This window comes from Sparus aurata, chromosome 12 (genome assembly GCF_900880675.1).
Source record: "Sparus aurata chromosome 12, fSpaAur1.1, whole genome shotgun sequence".
Lineage (NCBI taxonomy): Eukaryota > Metazoa > Chordata > Actinopteri > Spariformes > Sparidae > Sparus > Sparus aurata.
Window position 1 is genome coordinate 5,123,416 of NC_044198.1, and position 19,130 is coordinate 5,142,545.

Below are 19,130 nucleotides of genomic sequence, written 5' to 3' on the forward strand. Positions count from 1 at the left end.
GAAAACGTGGGTGAATTTCAGTCAGACTCAGACTGACCAAGACCATTTGAAAAGACGGGTTTCAGATGGAGCCAGATCAATTCTTGATTTTTGGGGCCACACTGATGCTTATATGAGGGGAAGAAAAATCCCCCAAATGTGATCGAACACTTACGACAAGATATATCATCTTATGGAGGCAGGGTGTCTCACAGTTTAAAAATGTCATATTATGCGTATTTTAAGGTTCATACTTTATATGGGTGTCATAGTAGAATAGGTTTACATATTTTAATTTCCAAAAAACACATTATAGTTCTTAATATGGTGCATTGTTTCAGCATCCCTTTTCACACTGTGTCTTGAACGCTCCTTTTTAGCTATGGAGTCCATGGGCGTGGACTTTGGGCTTCTTCATGTCGCAGAGCTTTTACATGCACAAAAGTGTTACATAACACGGTAAAAGAAAGGAAAAAAACCCAAAAAAGCGCAATATGACCACTTTACCATACAGAATGACAGTAGCCCAAGCATCTTCTACTGCATTATCATCTCTAATAAAACAAAGTTTTCATATCGACACAGGTCGGACACACCAATGAAGACGCATCTCAGCTAGGCACATATAACCCAATGATATCAACAACCAAAATTATCATCAGGTTCAACACAAAAACAAAAGTCAAGATTTGATGTTTGGTTTTTTTTTTCCATATAAAATCTCGGTGATTTCTTTTTTAAGCTTGACCATGTTCAGTGTCCCACGCACAGATAAACCATTTCTCATTGTAAATAATATGAGTGGCTCAATGGTCATACTCGGTTACAGGCCTGGTTTTGTCCTCACTGGTCTCACACACACACACACATGCGCACACAAACTCACACACAGAGGCTAACTGTATTAATAGGAGTCTGTTTTGTGTCAAGCAGGTCTTAATAGGATCAGTGTGAGAGACATGGAGCTGTCTGTCAGTCTAAGTTCATTAACTGATGATAGATGACCTGCGCTGAGGTTGTGTGTGTGTCTGTGTGTGTGTGTGTGTCTACATGAGAGAGAGAGAGAGAGAGAGAGAGAGAGAGAGAGAGAGAGAGAGGTATGTATGTGTGCTTTTGTGTGAGTTTCCCTGCTTGTGTGTAAGTTCTCTCTTTTCTCCCTCCCTCCCTCTCTCCCTCTCTCTCTCCCTCTGTGGTGTAATTTATAGCCCTCAATCGGAGGCCTTATCAGGTGCAGGACACATGGATGCCTCCTTCTCTCCTCCTCCTCCACATCTCTCAACTCCTGCACACCAACTTGTATTCCTCTCTCCCCCCCTCTTCCTCTCCCCTCACTCTCATCCAATCTCCCTCCGTCTTTTATTTTTCAATGCTGAAGGATGCTTTCTTTAATTGCTCTCTTACCCCCATCCTCTTCCTCCCCAGCTTCACCTACACTTCCCCTGCATCTGGACCAGCTATCATCAAACTCTCCCGCTCTACTTTTTTCTTTTTGTAATTTTCACCCCTTCTCTTCTCCCGACGTGTTTCCAAGCAGACTCCTTTTTTTTTGCCGGACAGAAACGCATGTGTTGACAAAGTTTAAAAACATGAAAACGTGTGTGGAGAATCATGAAATACATAACTGGCACAATTACCGGTTGAGTATTCTTGTAAAGTAGTACTAGAAAATATGGATCAGCTTAAAGGGTTGCACACTGAAGTCTGGTTAAAACAAGTCTGCGATAGTGATACCTAATAAAGAGTCATGCATTCATTCACTACACGGTCCCCTTTAACGAGTGTTGTTATTGTGCACCACATTCACCACATTTGTTCCTTAAATCCGGGCAAGGGAACACACACACACACACACTGGGTGTTAATTCAAACAATCAAGTGTGTTTTCCATGTATCCAAACAATTACATGCATGTTCCCGAACTCCATCCGATCAAACGTGTGTTCAATACACAAGACTGATCAATACCGTGTCATCCAGATCTTTACAATCAAGCATCCGTTCCCAAAATTTGAATGAATAAGTGTTTGTTCCCAAAACATACTGATCAAGTATGTGTTCCCTAAATCCAGGTTTGTCCAGGTTTGGGTTTCTTCACTTCAAACAATCAAGTTGTCTGTTTCAAAAAATATATATCTGGTCAGTGGATATACGTTCCCTCAGTACAAATGATTGTTGAATATGCGTCAATGTTGATCAAGTGGATGTTCCCTAAATCCAATTTTCCAACAAGTGATTGTGCCCAGTATTATCTTTACCCTCCTCTCTTCTCTTCTCTTCTCTTCTCTTCTCTTCTCTTCTCTTCTCTTCTCTTCTCTTCTCTTCTCTTCTCTATCCCTATTATGTATTACGTGTTCTTCAAACAGGTAACCCAAAACCCAAACATACATTTGTTGAGGTAGTGACTTCCTGTGTTGCTTCAAAAGGCTTCTTTGTAAACTGAACCACTTTATTTCTATCGGCCTACAACGTGCACGCACACACACACCACGCGCGCGCACGCACTCAAACGCAGATAAGCTGACAATCCAAATGACTCGACAATGAATGTAAGCTGCTCACTATACACACACTGACATAATGGAGAGCCTATTGAGGAGAGATTTGTGCACAACAATGCATGAAAGAACTGTGTGTTTTTGTGTGTGTGTGTGTGTGTGTGTATGTGTGTGCGCGCGTGCATGTGTGTGTGTGTATACTGTAAGCAAGAGCTGCGTTTGCACATTTGAGTCAACCTGGATGAACTGATCTACCTGTCATGTAGCTGTCTCTTGATGTCAGAGTATCCCGGCCTCTGTGCGTCTCTTTCTTTTCCTTCGAGTTCTCACATTTGGGGCAACAGATCAGATTGTCCATCAGTGTCAGATGGTTCCAAAAATGATTCATATGTCTGTTTTCTGATTAGCCGCCACTACGGTTAGAGTTCGTTTAGGTTTAGCACAACTGATGGCTGGTTGTTGTTGTTGGTAGGAAACGAGATGTAAACAGCTGGTGTGTGTCACGCATTTCGTATTCTGTCATTTAACTCTGTAAGGATGGTTGTGAACAATATTATTGTATTGCTATTGTAGTTAATGGCCGATCTTGTCAATCGACCACTTTGGTCCAGACTTATAGTGAATATCTTAACAACTATGAAATGGACTGCGATGGCGGCATTTGGTAATCCCCTTGACTTGCCCTCTAGCGCCACCATGAGGTTCATTTTTTAGGTGAAATATGTCAGTAACTATTGAATGGATGGCCATGAATTTTGGTACTTTCGTGTTCCCTTTCAGGATGAATATATTGACCCACTGACCTTTCCTCTAGTGCAGTGATCAGGTCACTTGTGACCTATGACAGATAACATCATGGATCTAGTGCAATGGCGGCGGGGATTAGCGGTCTGCAGGAGGCTTAAAGGGCCATTACATTTTACAGAGACACATTAAGGCTCTGCACTCATAATCAATAATGTTTAATGACATGGAGCATGGAGAGAGGATGATCCTCGTTGCTGTAGTTGATTACAGACGCTGTACAGTAATATCATACGGTATGTGGCATTGAGTGTTGACAGTGATGTGATGAGAGTGATGATCACTCACATGATTACGTGAGTGATTAAAATGTGGATCTGAGGACTTGAGTTGTTCACCAAAGCAGCCACTGACAAACTGATGGCATTAAAGCAGTGTTTTGATGCACAAGTAAACACAAAAAAAAAAGTGTTATAGATTTTTCATTTGTCATTGAAATCTGAAATGAGTCCTCGTTCATCATTTAGCTGCCTGCTGGATTTATTTTGAACCATGATGCGTAAGCGGTAACAATATGTATCTGCACATCCTGACTCACCGCAATATATGAAGCGACTGGAGTTTGTGGGGTTTTTTTTTTTTCAATTGTATTTTTTCCCTTCTCGATCAGCGACAACCTTCCGAAACTGTACTTTTCCTTATAGATTATTAACGTTCTTGTATACCGTCCTGGATCTTATTGCCATGTTTTATCTCTCCGTCATCTGAATTCCTGTCTCTCTTTCTCTTTTTCGTACAGATATGGAGGAGAGAACGGGCGCAGGGTCATGGACAAGTGGAAGTCGTTCTTCTAAGGTGACTGACCACAGCAACACAACGACAAAAACTTTGACTTTAACTTTGACTTTTATTGTTAAATGCAACATCACTGCCATTAGAAGAACTCCAATCTGCTGTTATTATCAATACTGCATCTCCTACATTAGGGATGTCCTGACATGTTACGTTGTGAGGAGACTTTGGAGGAGAAAGGACGTGTTGCAGAGATGGGTGCATTGACATATTTTCCACGTCAACATGCACGCAGCAACAATTGTTGTGGTTTAAGTGGCGTGCATCATAGCTCCTTGACCTATGCCTTGGAAAAATAAGGATTCTCCCTGGCAGTGCTATCGGTTGTTCATAGCGCAGATTTTACAGACATCAATTGAAACTCCAAACTTGTTTCACAACATCCGTGGTGGTGGGTTTAAGTCTGCCCGGGCACCTTTGTTCCACCCCTCTCCCTCATTTCCTGTTATTCTCTTTCATAAAGCTTTAAAAGCTCCCAAAGTACTCAAGAAACTAAATTGTTTGACATGTAATGTATTGCACATTGCTTATTATTTTTGAAAATCACACAAAAGACAGATCTTTTCTTTCTTTTATGCTCTTTTTAATGACATAATGCCACAAAACCAACAGCAAATTTGGTAAAAACCAGCCCCAAGTGCACCTCACAGTAACATGTTGTGCACAGTAGGCAGCCTAAAAAGAAAATACGCCAATATATAAAACAACACAAAAGGACAGTGCCTATTACAAAAATTAATTGCCTCAAAATGATACATTAATAAATAAAGAATTAGACTGGGCTTCCTGACACCATTAGATGACAACACACTTTAAAGGTAAAAACATGTTAAAGTGGCAAATGAACTGCACTTGACAGGCCAAACACACTCAAACAAACCCAATCAAGTAGCTCGCTCACCAAAGGACTTTATTGTGGACTAACTGAGTTTATTTGAGGTTCAGTTATGTGTTTATCACTAACGCGGAGTTTCTCAAATCGTTTTTTGCAATGATGCATTTCTTTGTAGTGCACGACGCTCAGCACTGATATTAATACATTATATCTTGTTATATCTTATGTCCTTACCAGTGTTGGGAATAACGGCGTTAGAATAAACGGCGTTACTAACGGCGTTACTTTTTTTCAGTAACGGGTAATCTAACTAATTACTAATGCCATCGTTACACGTTTTTTTTCCTCCGGTGAGGGAGGAGGGAGGAGCGAGACAACCGCATAAGTGATGATGATTGGCTCTCTAACGTTGAGTGAGAGTTCTTAAGCCAATCAGTGGTAGTGTTCGGTTTACACACAAGCTACACACGCACACAGCAGCCCCACACACACACAAACTAGGAGAGGTGAACTGCAGCAATGGCGAGTCCAGAGGGAAAGTTAACGTTTTCAAAGTGGAAGTACAGACACAACTTTAATCTCCTTTGTCCACGTCCGTTGTAAGCAACTCTGATCTAATGAAGCATCTCTCAGTGGCACGCGCTTCTACAAAACTAACACTGGCCAAAAACTCCGTTGCTGACGCTGCTGATGATGATAGCAGGCCAGGTGTGGCTAACGTGAGCTCCGCTAACAGCATCACAAAAACTTGTGACACAGACTGAACTGAATGCAATGATAGGCAGGTATGTTGTTGAGAACTTGCTCCCGTTATCAATAGTTGACTCAGACTCCTTCAGAGCACTCACTGGCAAAATATCGGGGAGAACAGGAGCTGGTCCGCAATGCAGAAATACATAAAGTAGATGCCGAGTACGCTAAAATGAATGCCGAGCTCCAAAAGGGGGGAGAAATAAAAGTAACGCAATAGTAACTTTTCCTGATAACTTATTACTTTTATAGTGGAGTAATTCCGTTACTAACTCAGTTTTTTGTGAGAAGTAACTAGTAACTATAACTAATTTTTAAAAGTAACGTGCCCAACACTGGTCCTTGCAGCTAAGCTTAGCTGACTGTTCAGTCTGGGTCATAGTTATGAGAGTAGCTTCCATCTTCCCATCTCTTGCCCTGGTGTAACAAGAAAGGCACATACAACATATAAATATCACTCTGATTCTCTTTATCAAAAGACTGAGATGAGGTCATCATGCAGTGTCTCTGCATCTGCTAGTGCTATTTGTGTCACTGTGTCAAACAGTGCTACTGCTAAAATGCCTGTTCCATTACAGGTATTCCTATGATCACAGCTCCTTCTGCTGCTTCATTGTCTGATGGCTACATATAATAACTATGAATGTTCATCACATATGTCTGTCTCCTCCTCCAGAGTTATGCAGATGGGTCTCAGTACATGGCATCACATGACAGCCTCTCACCTCCGTACACCAACTCCAGGCTAACAGGTACACCACAGGCTGAGTGTGTGTGTGTGTGTGTGTGTGTACTTGTGTATGTGAGTGTTTGTTGTTATTATTTTACAATGCACTTACTTCTTTCCATCAACTTTGGATGAACTGCTTTGTTGGGTTTTGATCCGATGGTGTGTGTGTGTGTGTGTGTCTGAAACACTATCGTACACTGGAGGAGACAGGTCATCTGGCATGCAATTTCTCTCCATCTCTCTCTCTCTCTCTCTCTCTCTCTCTCTCTCGGCCCGCTGTGTGGAAAACGCTCGGCAGTGTGTGCTCATTTACCCATGATGCTCTCTGCCTCTGGCTCTCTTCGCTGTGGCGCCAGTTGTGAGCAAATGGCCACTGACACAGATAATCTGCCTCTCTCTCTCTCTCTCACACACACACACACATTCACTCACTCCCTCACACACACTACACACACACACACACACACACACACACTCAGCCACACAGACATATAATCACCGAAAGACACACATGCAGATGTATTCACAAACATGCACGCACACACATAAACACGCACACACACACACACACACACACCACACACACACACACACACAAACACACGCACATACACACACAGAGCTTAATTGCCTTTGACTGGATGCATCAAATATGGAAGATGTCAGCTCTCTCTATCTGACTCTACCTGCTCTCTTTCTGTCTCTTGCTCACTCTCATTTGTTGGTTCATAACGTGCTCATGGAAAACATTAGATCTTGGATATTTAATTTTGAAGCCACAAAGAAGTCACACTTGTGTGTGTGTGTCATAGGGTTTTTTAGATGGGTTTTTGTGGATGCAGCAGCATGGGACTATTTTTGTACATGAAGTTTTTTCTACCAAAACACGTGAACAGCTTCACATTTAAATGTCATTCCTTAACTATGGACATTAATATGCTACTCTTGTGCACTCAGACGCAAGAGCATGGGGTTGAGACCAGGTGTCGCGCTTTTGTGCTTTTGGACTGTACCTCATTTACTTTGTCCCTTGTCCCACGTCCCAGACACAGAGATGATGGCCCACGTTTTGACTGGTTGTCAAAAGTCAAACCACTACAGGACAGATGCTTTCTTAAAACGGACCTTTATCCAATGGCTGGTATGAAAGAAGGGAGGGCTTCTTTCTTCACAGCGATTTCAATCAAACCAGCAACGCATGGGTAAAGTGCAGGTTAACCAGACAGTTAACGGCAGCTGACGACAAGGCACCAGCAACTGAAATAACTAGCATTTACCGCACTGTGCAGCACTCCCAATTACAAAGGCAAATGTCATATGGTTTTACAGAAGCAGCGGGCTTCTGAATAAACAAGAGGGCTAAGGATATGTTATGAGCTAAGAGTGAGCTCCAATGTTTAGTTATGTTCAAGTTAACTAGACAACTTATCGAAATTCCTCTCAGCATTGGTACGTGTCCCATTCAAATAAAAGTCTTTGTCCCACATTGGTCTGTCGGGATCTGGTCCCCCTAGGCTGAGGTCAGGGCTAAATGCAGGCCAGTCAAACTCACGTCAACCTTTAGAAAAAATTAGACTTTTTTGCTTTCCTAAACTGTCGCTGCAAAGCACACTGTTGACGAGTATCTGTAATAGAGTAGTAGATTTCTCTTTATAGGAACCAAGGGGCCTAGCAGTGTTTCTGAAACTTCTATTATCAGGGGAAAAGGCAACATTTCATCAGGAGGATTTTATTTCATTTTTTTTTAAGTTTTAAGACTGTTTTATTTTACTTATCACATCTGTATTTTATTGACTCATAGCTTACAATTTGATGTAACCATCACAAGCTGCCACAAACCACTAACTAGGTTAGTCCCAGGGCAGGGCAATATGGCCTTCATGTAACATTGCTACATTTTTAAGCCACATTAGAATACACACTTTATATCTTGACATTTTGAAATCTCATCTGAAGCACTACTTAAATTCTATGGGTTACAAAATCAAATATCACGATGTTTTTGAACAAATGCTGTCGGGATGACTATTGCCACTTTCACAAAATATCAACACAATGAGAAGTGTGGAAAGCCAAGTATTAGAACAAGTAGAACAGTCTAGCAAGTTGAGGAAATTACATTTCCTTACTGTAATGCAACCTTTAAATCCAGGAAGAAAACAACACTTATGCTGTATCACAATATAATATCCACATATGGGTATATTATCTATTATAAAAGTTTTATTTGTGTAACTGCGTTTTGATCAAATATGTGTGTACAAATAAGATTCTCTCTGAAAGTGTCCATTTGTTACTTAGATCAGCTGAAACGAAACTAAACATTAAAAAAATGAATTTTTTTACTATTATAATAATTGAGCTAATTCTTTAGATTGTTCAGTTAGTCGTGAAAGCACAGCGAATCGAATAAGGGAGAAATATATAATGAATAAAATGAAACAGAAGAAAAAGAAATGTTAAACTCCAGAGTTTGGGGGTCTGTGCTGGAGTGATCCATTGTGTGTGCGATGTGTTGTGACAGTGTTGTGATTATGGTATGTAGCTGCAGAGGCAGAGAGAGAAGGGACGACGCAGAGTCAGAAATGGAAATATTGTATTCTTCATCTGGCACACGGGAGCCGCAATTTACTTTGATAATGATAACACTAAGAGACAGAGACAGCCAGGGATATGGAACACACACACACACACACACACACACACACAAACACACGCACAGTTCCACTATTGCCGGCAGAGTTATAAAAAACATCCTTTTTACTTTCTACCCATGACTGTTCTGATCAGGTAAAATGAGATTGTCTTCTAGTCTGTTGGCTTTTTGTGGGTCCTGATGAGAAAAGTAGTGTTTCAGTATCAATACCACCCCACAGAGCTTTCAATAATATCAGTGATGGTGCATTACCCAGTTCTGACCTTGACCTTACTTCTGTCTATAAATATTGGAACTCAAATGGTCAGGAGAAAAAGGTCATTAAACTCTGACTCTGTACACAGACTTGACTCTCCTGTGTTGACATCCTCAGGGTGTTACTTAGCGTCACTAAGACTAAAGTCACTCATGCCAGTTGGTTGAGTAAGTTGCTAGTTCATTGCTGAGGCTTTACTGGGTGGCTGTTGGGGCATGTTAGGTCACCACTACGACAGTGCTATAGATGGTATAGATAAATGGTTGGTTGTGTTTCTGAGTGATTGCTCTGTGCTTGTTCGGTGGTTGGTTGTTGGCTTCTTGTTCTTGCAACCCAAGGTGATGGTGAGGGCTGCCTAGATCTTTTTGAATGTGTAGCTCTTAGGGTGTTATGCTGTTGATAGTTTCTTTTGTTTGTTTTGGGGGTGTCCACCACAGTGTTACTTGCCCCATTTGGGATTATCTCATCTTTTGTGTGCTCTTTGTAGGCAAGTTTACCCTGCGAATGATAGACACATCAGTGAGAAAACATACTTGGCTTGCAGTGCACGACTGCTTTAACAAATGTTTCAGTGGATCACCAGTAAAGAGGAGTATTAGATCCCCAACTGTAGCTAGGGTTACAAAGTTGTTTCTCTGTAGTGCAGCTGTAAAATAGTTTGACATCTGGTCAGAATGTGTCCAGTTTGTTGTTGGTTGGTTTGTCGGCAGGTATACAATTTGATGCCAATCCCAATAAAAATACAGATCCAAATATGCTTTATTTGATAGCGGATTAGACTTGATTGAATTAAAGGGGGCTGTTGGGCCTTTGCTTTACTGAGTGCCATTCTAGTTAAATCTATTTTTTTTTCTCAGTAAAATCCCGAATTGGCTTACGGTTTTACAACATTATTTTCTAGTCTAGTCAGTGTAAATATTAGGTGGTTGGATGGAGGGTCAGAATAACTGAGCAATTGACACAAATGACACAAATTTGTTGGGAAACATTGTTAGCATTGGATTCTGAAACATCTTAGTTTCAGAATCTTAATGCAATTATCCTAGAATCTTTTAATAAAGTAGTTACCAGTATATCTACATGTGCTGTTATCAGTATATAATGTGAAGAAGACTGAGGAGCTGACACAGCTCTGAGGAGCACCTGTACTACCGGGGAACTAACCCTGATGCACTTTTTGAAACAGAAAGATCAAACTGGTCAAACTGTGTATTAGGTTTAATGTGGTGTTTATCACACAGTTTTGGTAACAGGAGTCGAACATCAGCGAACACTTAAAGAAACATCTGAGTCTTGACTTTCTTTTGTTCTTTGAAGCTGTTCCAGACACGAGGCACTTCATGTGTCTTCTCCCCGTAATGCTTTGAATTTTGTTTGATCGACTGTAATTGCTTCAGATTATTCTCAGGTTTGAGACTTGAGATTCTCACCTGAAATGAACTCGAGACAAAAGAATACAGACTAGAGAAACAGTGCGGAGTTTAATGAACCCAACCTGAACATGTTGAGTGTGAGCGCAGCCTCTAACTCTCTCACTCTCTCTTCTCTTGCTCACTCCCTCTCTCCCTCTCTCCCTCTCTAACCTTGTCTGTCTTTCTTAAACCCCCCCACCATCAGATTAGAGTGATGTTATGCTCTAGATAATCAGCGAAGGGATTAGTGTCATCTCAGCGACCCCACTAGATTAATCTGCCCACATGCACACACACGTACACACACAAACCCACACACGTGCGCGCACACACACACGCACACACACACACACAGAACCACAGTACTGATCTAGCATTTAAAAGATGTGTCTGTGTTTATGTGTAAAACTGTCTAAATGTGGACCTGCACTTACAGTACACATGAGTTTTATGAGTACATGTACTGTGTTGTGTGAATGCTTGTATGTGCTTCATTGATATGTGTTGTTGTGTTATCTTCATGTGCACATATAGGTTTAAATGATTATTTGGTGGGCTTGTGTGTGTTTGTGTGTGTGTGTGTGTGTGTTTGTGTGCACGTTTTTGGGTTTGTGGTGGTGTGTGCTTTTGTGCACGCTGGCAGAGTGGTGTGTTGGTGTCTGTGTGTGTCATCTGTGCTTCTTTATGTATGTGTTTTTATGTGGTTATACACTGTGTCCGTAGCTGAGTGTGTGACTGACTTTCACGTTTATGTGTATGCATTTAGCGTGTGTGCGTGTATTTTTTCTTTTTTTGTCTTTGTGTGTGTGTTTGTGTGTGTGTTGTCTAACTGAACACATGCAAACTTGTGTGATTATTTCAATGTGTGTGTGTGTGTGTGTTTAAATTGTCTGTCTTTGTATCAGAGTGTGTGATACTAGTTTGTATGAGGATACATGCATATTTGTGCTTGTGCGCTTATGTGTGTGAATGTGAATGAGTGTATTTGTGCTCTTCGACTGGTGTGTGTTCTTGTGTGGTTGCGTGTAAATGTGGAGGTATTGTATGATTCTACCTTTCATGTGTTTGTATGTGGTTATACAGTGTGTGTGTGTGTGTGTCTGTTTGTGTGTGTCTGTTTGTGTGTGTGTGTGTGTATCCACCTTTGTGTAGCTGCTTGGTAGAGCAGGTGCACCACCCAGAACCCCCCACCCCTGTAACTGTCACCTACATAGTAAATGAGCGACTCAGTGGTTTCGGCCTGTAAGCACACTCTGTTCTGTTATAAATAAACGATCTGATGTGGCTTATGTCTGATTATGATGCACAGCCGCTTCATTCTACCAGCTCAGCTTCTACTGCTTCCATTCTGTAATTAAAATAAAAAAAATTTCCCAAGAAATGGTAACGGAGCACAGGGGATGTTTCGCCAAAAATTGCTCTGCAACACACTTGTCAAAGTTTTGGGGTTATAGCCACAGCTTTTGGCCTCTGGGAACTTAAAAGCAGAATCCTTTTGTTTTGTATTAGTCACCAATGCCAGATTAGAAGATGGATATCAATTTTCATCATCGTGCATTCAGTACCTGTTTAGCAGAGCCTTGCAAAATGACTAGTGAGGGGAACCTGTTTAGTTCTACCGAAGGTGAAACAAAAAAGTAATTTTCTATGTTAAATACGGACAATGTTGGAGGTAGGGCTGGGCAATAAATCTGCAAAATCTATTAATTTGAGTTTTTGGTTTAAAAAATAAAAGTCGATTTTATATTTAACTTGCTCCACCGCCACTCCTTACGGGCTCCCGTAGTTCATAGTGGGCTCCGCCCTTCTCCCCGCATTGACTTTCCACAGAGAAGCAAACACAGCATGCAGCGAGCCAAGAGTTCGTTCCTAAAAAGTCACTGTCTCGCTTGTAGTTTGGTTCTGTAGCGTCGGACCTCGAACAAAACACTGTCCGCTGCAAAGTTTGTTCAAAGGCTTTTGCAACTAAAGGCAGCGGACCGACCCATTTATTTCAGCATCTCAAGTGGGACACTTGTTGTTCACTACGAGAAAACCGCGGCAGCCCACAAACACCCGCTATAAAGCAGCCAACATTAGCGGAATCATGTAATAATTGTGTCCCGTATGACAAGAAAGCGGCCCGGTGGACAGCTTTTATGGGTGCAGTCACGTTGCATATCGTTAAAGATATGGTGCCCGTATATACAGTGGAAAAGCTGGAGGTTCATCCACTTGCTGAAAATGTTCGACCGCAGGTTTGTGCTACAAAGCCGCAACGGGTCCTGACTCAATCCATAGAGAGCAGACAGGCTCGTCTTCATGGTCAAAAATGTGTAAAACAGACAGCAAGCACACACCTCATGTCCTGTACATCTACCAACATGTCATGTTTACTATGCCAATGCATGCAGATGTTTAATTTAGTTTACATATCTTCAGGGATATAAAATACTTTTTTGTAAACAAAGGCACCTTTTGCAAAATAAAGTATTTAATGAAAGTTATGTTCACACTTTATCAATACCAATATGGCGACTTATCTGTTTTTATAATAGCAAGCAATCTGACATGTTAAATTTATGTTAACAAAAGCGTTTTATCAAAAAGGGACACAGTCTTTTCAAAAGGATGCACTTTTATGTATTTTTTCAAGTGAGTTTGAAGCTGCACTGTTTACAATGGCAGGGCAAATTTGTTTAAAATCATAGCAAAAAAAATAAACGCAACGCTTTTAATAATTTCTTTGTAATTTGAAGTTTGTTCTTGAGAAGGAAAAAAAAAATCGATTAAAATCGTAAATTGAGTTTGGTGTAAAAAAATCGGAGATTCAATTTTTAGGCCATATCGCCCAGCCCTAGTTGGAGGATCAGGTCTGGACATTGTCCAGCGTGTCCCTTTCACACATGTAGCACACAACAGGAGATTGCCTGTGTTCTCACCTGCTGGAAATACTCTATCCATACAGTATCTATTAATACTATATGAACTGGGATCCTAGGTATCAACTAAAGATTTGAAGCAATTTACAGGCAAGCAGAAAAATGTAGGATGTAGCCACACTCCGTGCAACGTCATCAACACACCCACTCTCATGCTGTGAATTCTCCAGACAATATCCAGCTCTAGACAGACACAGGCTTAATCACACATTTCACTGTCTTTGTACGAGGCAGCCGGCAGGATAAGTTAGTTAAATGACCAGAATAGCAGATTTGGACGTTTGCGTTTACATACAGTTTCTTCAGGTAATGTCTGGACGGTCATTTCAGAGTAGCAGTGCATGTGTGAAAGGCGGCCAGTGAGTCTATAGCCTTGTGAGTCAAGTCGATTCAGGTGCTGGTTCGGAGTCAGTGCCTACTCTGGAACCCGTTCTTTATGTTCCAGCAGCCAAAAAATGGCTCCCGGTCAGGAAAACTGGTTCCAGAATGGCACCAAAACATTGGTCTAGAACAAAGAAGCACTTACATACAGTGACTAAAGCATGTGACTCTACAGTGGCTCTCATGCCCATGGAAAAGCAAATCGGTTCCTGAAAACTCCAAACTAGCACTAGCACCAGCCCAGAACCAACATTTGTCAGCAACAATGTCAGCATGCAAACACCCTTAGAATGACAGTGTTAAAGTATTGCCATTTAGCAGCTAACGTTTACCACGTTTACCATATTAGTTTAGCTAGTAAGCTTGCTGAAATGGTGCTCCAAACATGAAATGGAAGGGACTGCTGAAGTTAATTGTTTTACAGGTATTCGCTCATCAACCAAATTAAATAACAAATTAAAATTTTGACCTTATGAGTTAAGGGATTGCCAAAGTGAACGTGTTAATCGTATTTCAAGCCATTCTATTCAATAGTTAAGACCGTTCAGAGAGCTCCAACCCCAACTGCTGCTAAAGACAGAACGTCTCCTTTTAACATTTCTATTTATACACCTGTTTAATAAACAATATAGAAGTTAACCAGACAGCTTTTTGAGTTTAAACTGTATCAATACATTTTTATACATTATTAAAAGACAGCATTAAACAGAACTGTATAATGTACATAGAACTGGTATAAACCTGATGATCTTGGCTCCCTCCTCCTCCTCTTGTTGTTTTTGTTGAAATGTAGTGAGTCAGCCGTCTGTCTCACCTCCGGGTGACCTTATTAATGAGTGTTGAGCCACGAGGCCGGACCCCCTCTGAGGAGGTCACATCTGGACACTTTATATAGAAATACATATCTGTCGCTCCCTCTTTCTCTTTCTACCTCTTTCTCCTCTCTGTTTCACACTCTAAATCTTGTCCAGTCTTTGTGTCATTTTTTTCTTTGAATCTGATCCTCTCTTGCTTATCCTTTACCGTTTCTCTCTGCATATGCATCATTTATCTCTTTCTGTTGTCATTCTTTAATCACTTCTGCCTTTCCCTGTTTTGTCCTTTTCTCCTTTCCCTGACCTCTATCTGTTTTTTTTTCATATCCTTCCCTCCATCTCTGTATCACCCGCTTCTCTGTTCACCCCCATCTCTCCTCCGTGGAGACCAGGCCCTCCTGTCTCTCTCTCTACCCCGGGAGCCCCTCACCTCAGCTGGGTGTGGTGCCAAGGTCATCCCCCTGTCTCTCCCTGCTGGGTCTGGGTCTTTGTGCTTGGAATGTTAAAGCATAAAGGAGAGGAGAGGAAAGATGAAGAGGTTGGAGGAGGAAAAGAGAGGAGAGGAATTGTGGTGACACAAATGATCAACTTCTAAAAATGACAATAACTTTAACAAGCGTATTATTTTGTTCATCAACCATGTGGCGGACCAACAGAAGATCAATCATAGACAGTTCTGATAACTGTTTTTAAAAGGATGTAGTTACAAGCTTCTCAAAAGTAGGGATTAGCTGCTTTTCTTTTTACTTTTTTTTCTTTTTTTTTTTAGAATTGTAAAGTGAATATCTTTAATCTTTGGACTGTTCGTTGGACAAAAGAAAACATTTGAAGACCTCTCCACGGGTTCCAGGAAGTGGTGATGGGCATTTTTATTTATTTTTTTTACTATTTTGTGACAAACTATAAAACTGATAAAGTGTAATATGACAGAGTCAGTGATAATGAAAACAACTGTGAGTTACAACCCTCTTAATTAAATACAGGATTGAAATGATGTTTCTGAATCGCTTTGACACAGATAGGGATTAGATACACAAACACCACATGACTGAAGTTCAGTCAGGTCACATAGCGACACCTGAGCCATCTCCACTGACTGAATGAAGACCATAAGATGAAGCTGAAAACTCTGAAAAGCTATATGTGTAAAGATGAAAGATTTTGTTGTGAAGTGTACCTGATGGTCAAGAATGAACATCCATGCTCAGGTCTCATAAAAATGGTATAAATTAGGATTATCATGAACTTAAAACATTTGACAACGGTAAACTTTAAGCTCAATAAGCCAACAGGAACAGGATAAAAGTCGAAATACGCAGCCAAAAATGCAACAGTATATAAAACCTGGTTGATAAGTGTTATACATTTGAATAAAAAAAAAAGGAAATACATTAAAAAATAACGCATTTTTACTCTTAATATCCCTCATTTCTTGCTCCACCTTCAGTGATTTTGTTTCTATTGTCCCTGCTGATTGAAACTGAACAGCCACCGTCTCATTCTCAGAGTATTTTGAATGGATGTCATGCATTGATTAGTGCTGCATTGACTTCAGTGCATTAACGCGGACGCACAATGTAAGCCACTGCGGAGTATTTAGTATATTATTGTTTTGAAGGGGCTTGTATCACATGTAAATTGTCTGTGTAATTAGATCTGACATAGTAATAATGGGTCTCGTCAAGGCGAGAGGGCGGAGGGTGGAAATGTAAAACGTACACTCTGAAAAGCAGCGGTTCATTGGGGAGCACTTCAGGGTTCCTGATCGGAGAGGGGGAAGTGTCGTGGAGAACGCTTTTCAGTTTCTTGAAGAACTGTCAGGGTTAATTATCAGTTTTTGAAAAGGCTATTAAAGGAAATAGTGAAGCTGAGGCACAGCTATAATGCAGGTTTTTGTGGGCCCCCGAGTCTGCATATTGAGATTACTGTCTGCAGATTGTCAACAAGTAGTTTGATCAGGTTTGCGTGCCTTTATCCCTAAAATCAGGGGGACCTTCATATATTTAGCATGTAAACGAGGAAGAACTGCAGTAGAACATCCTAAACCACAGCACCAGTACCTCAACTAACCAAAAAACTTGACAAAATCTTTCAATTTGCTTCATGTAATTGATGCTCCATGTAGCATTAATCACAAATAGTATATAGAAATGCTGAGGCAAATGCTAATGTCAGCAAGCTAACATGCTCTTGCTAAGCAACGCAAGTATAATTTTTTAACCTTGGACATTAGTAAATAGTAGTAGCAAATTTGATAATTAGCACAAAACGCAAATTAAGGTGAGACAATAACCAAAATCTTTAGGATCCATCCTCTGGGAACCACGAACATCTGTCCTTAAATTGGTACTAATCCACGTTTTATATGTTGGGATATTTTATACTTAAGAATAAGTGAAAAGCTGTGGCAAGTCAAGGAATCACCTAAATCACATTCTCTTGGACCATGAATGTCAGTACAGAATTTTACAACAATCCATCAAATTGTTGTTGGGTAATTCAGAGTATACCAAAGTGGTGGACTGACTGATAGAACAAGAGATTGATCACATGGCTAGCATAACCAAAAAACATCAAATGACAAAATCATACCAGCTATATATTTGTTTAATTTACAAGTCAAAATATCTTACTGCCCTTAATATAAAGCACTGTCAACTTGAAGTTAGCATTCCCGTGAGGTGTAGGCCAATTTCTTGGGACAAATTGCACCTGTTCCATCAGATATTTTGTTTTACTTATAACAAACAGGAAACGCCTCGTTTTCATTATGCTTCACTTCATACAACAAACATGACAACATGCAAAACAACTTCAGTCTCAGTTTCCCAGCAAGATCGGTTGTATATTCCTTGGAAGTGATCATTTTATAGCCACAATTAAACATTAACTTCTGGCTGTCTTGGTCATTTTTTATTATCTGAAGGCCGCCAAATAAAAAAACGGAATAAGTTCGCATGGCCAAAATGACAGGTGAGCTGCAATCAACAGGACATAAATTGCCCGTGCTTTCCAAAAAAAAATAAATGGTGCTGTTGATTTGGATAAAACAGCTACTTGGTTAGAAATGTTAAAGGTCATATTTGAAAAGAAACAAACAAACAGTGACTGTCTGACGGTCAGAACGAGACCTACATGCTCTGTGGACAAAAAATCCTGCTGGTACTAAAGGTCTTTGTTATAAATTCACTGAAAAGACAGATGCTTTCCATTTGTTGGGAGGGCAGTCTCAACTCATGCTTCTATGTACTGTCATGTGAGTTGAATCCTGTGAAGCTGTGACAAGAAAGCTGCTGTTTGAGGTTTAAGAGGTTCCTGAAGTCAAATGTTGGTTTATTTCTTTAGACAATGATGCCATCTATCTATCTATCTATCTATCTATCTATCTATCTATCTATCTATCTATCTATCTATCTATCTATCTATCTATCTATCTATCTATCTGTTTTTCTTCGTCTATCTGTCTGTCTGTCTGTCTGTCTATCCACGCATCTGTCTGTCTTCTCCATCTTCTGTCATCCATCCAGATGAGGCCTCTGGAGACCAAGCTGGGGTCATTCATGTTACACTGTGTGTTTGCACGTGTGTGTGTGTGTGTGTATCGTGCCTCCGCGTGTGTGTGCATGTCCTTTATCTTTCTATCTCTGTATGTCTGTGCTGCTATGTGTGTGTGCAGCTCATGTGCGTGCATGTGTGTGTTTGTGTGTGCGTGTGTGTGTGTTTGTATGTGCATGTGTGCATGTGTGTGTTTGTGTGTGTGTGTGTATGTGTGACAGACTGTGAAATGGTGCGTAGTAGCACCTGGGCCCTTCAGTGTTGATTGATCGGCTTGGTCATGTGGAAGAGTCCCATCTGGCCAGCCACGTTACGCTGTGTGTGTGTGTGTGTGTGTGTGTGTGTGTGTGTGTTTGTGTGTTTGTGTGGCGGAGGGAGAGTGCTTGTTTGTGTGTAAGAGGTGAGAGAGAGAGAGAGATAGAGATGTGCAGTATGAAACAGTATGTTTATTGTGAGAGGGCGAGAGGGAGAGAGAGAGCTCTTCAGCTATAACTGTGGCTCCCAAAGATGAACTGTATTTTATCATCTGAGAGAGAGAGAGAGAGAGAGAGGAGCTACATTCATATTGCAAACATTAAAGGAAAATTCCGATGTTTTTTCAAACCCAGAACCTTGTTTTCATAAGTACTATGTTTTTTTTGTTTTTTTCTAAGGCTGTTTGTCATGGTTTTTTGGCTTTGGACTTGTACTGCTACAGAATACAGTATTATTTCAAACAGTAGCGTGCTTCCAACTGTGGCAACAGTGAG

At 40.7% G+C, this 19,130-nt stretch overlaps 1 protein-coding gene across 3 annotated transcripts in view; it reads left to right on the forward strand.

The window, feature by feature from the left end:
* tcf4 (transcription factor 4) overlaps nucleotides 1-19,130 on the forward strand; it is a 262,295-nt gene that overhangs the window by 75,133 nt on the left and 168,032 nt on the right. For 2 of the 3 annotated variants that reach the window (XM_030436618.1, XM_030436617.1), the window contains exons 1-2: nucleotides 3,989-4,073; nucleotides 6,332-6,407. In XM_030436618.1, coding sequence (XP_030292478.1) covers nucleotides 4,020-4,073; nucleotides 6,332-6,407 — 130 coding nt within the window. In that variant the 5' untranslated portion in view covers nucleotides 3,989-4,019. Of the gene's footprint in view, nucleotides 1-3,988; nucleotides 4,074-6,331; nucleotides 6,408-19,130 lie in introns of those variants that run through there. The other variant, XM_030436622.1, reaches the window with a different exon arrangement.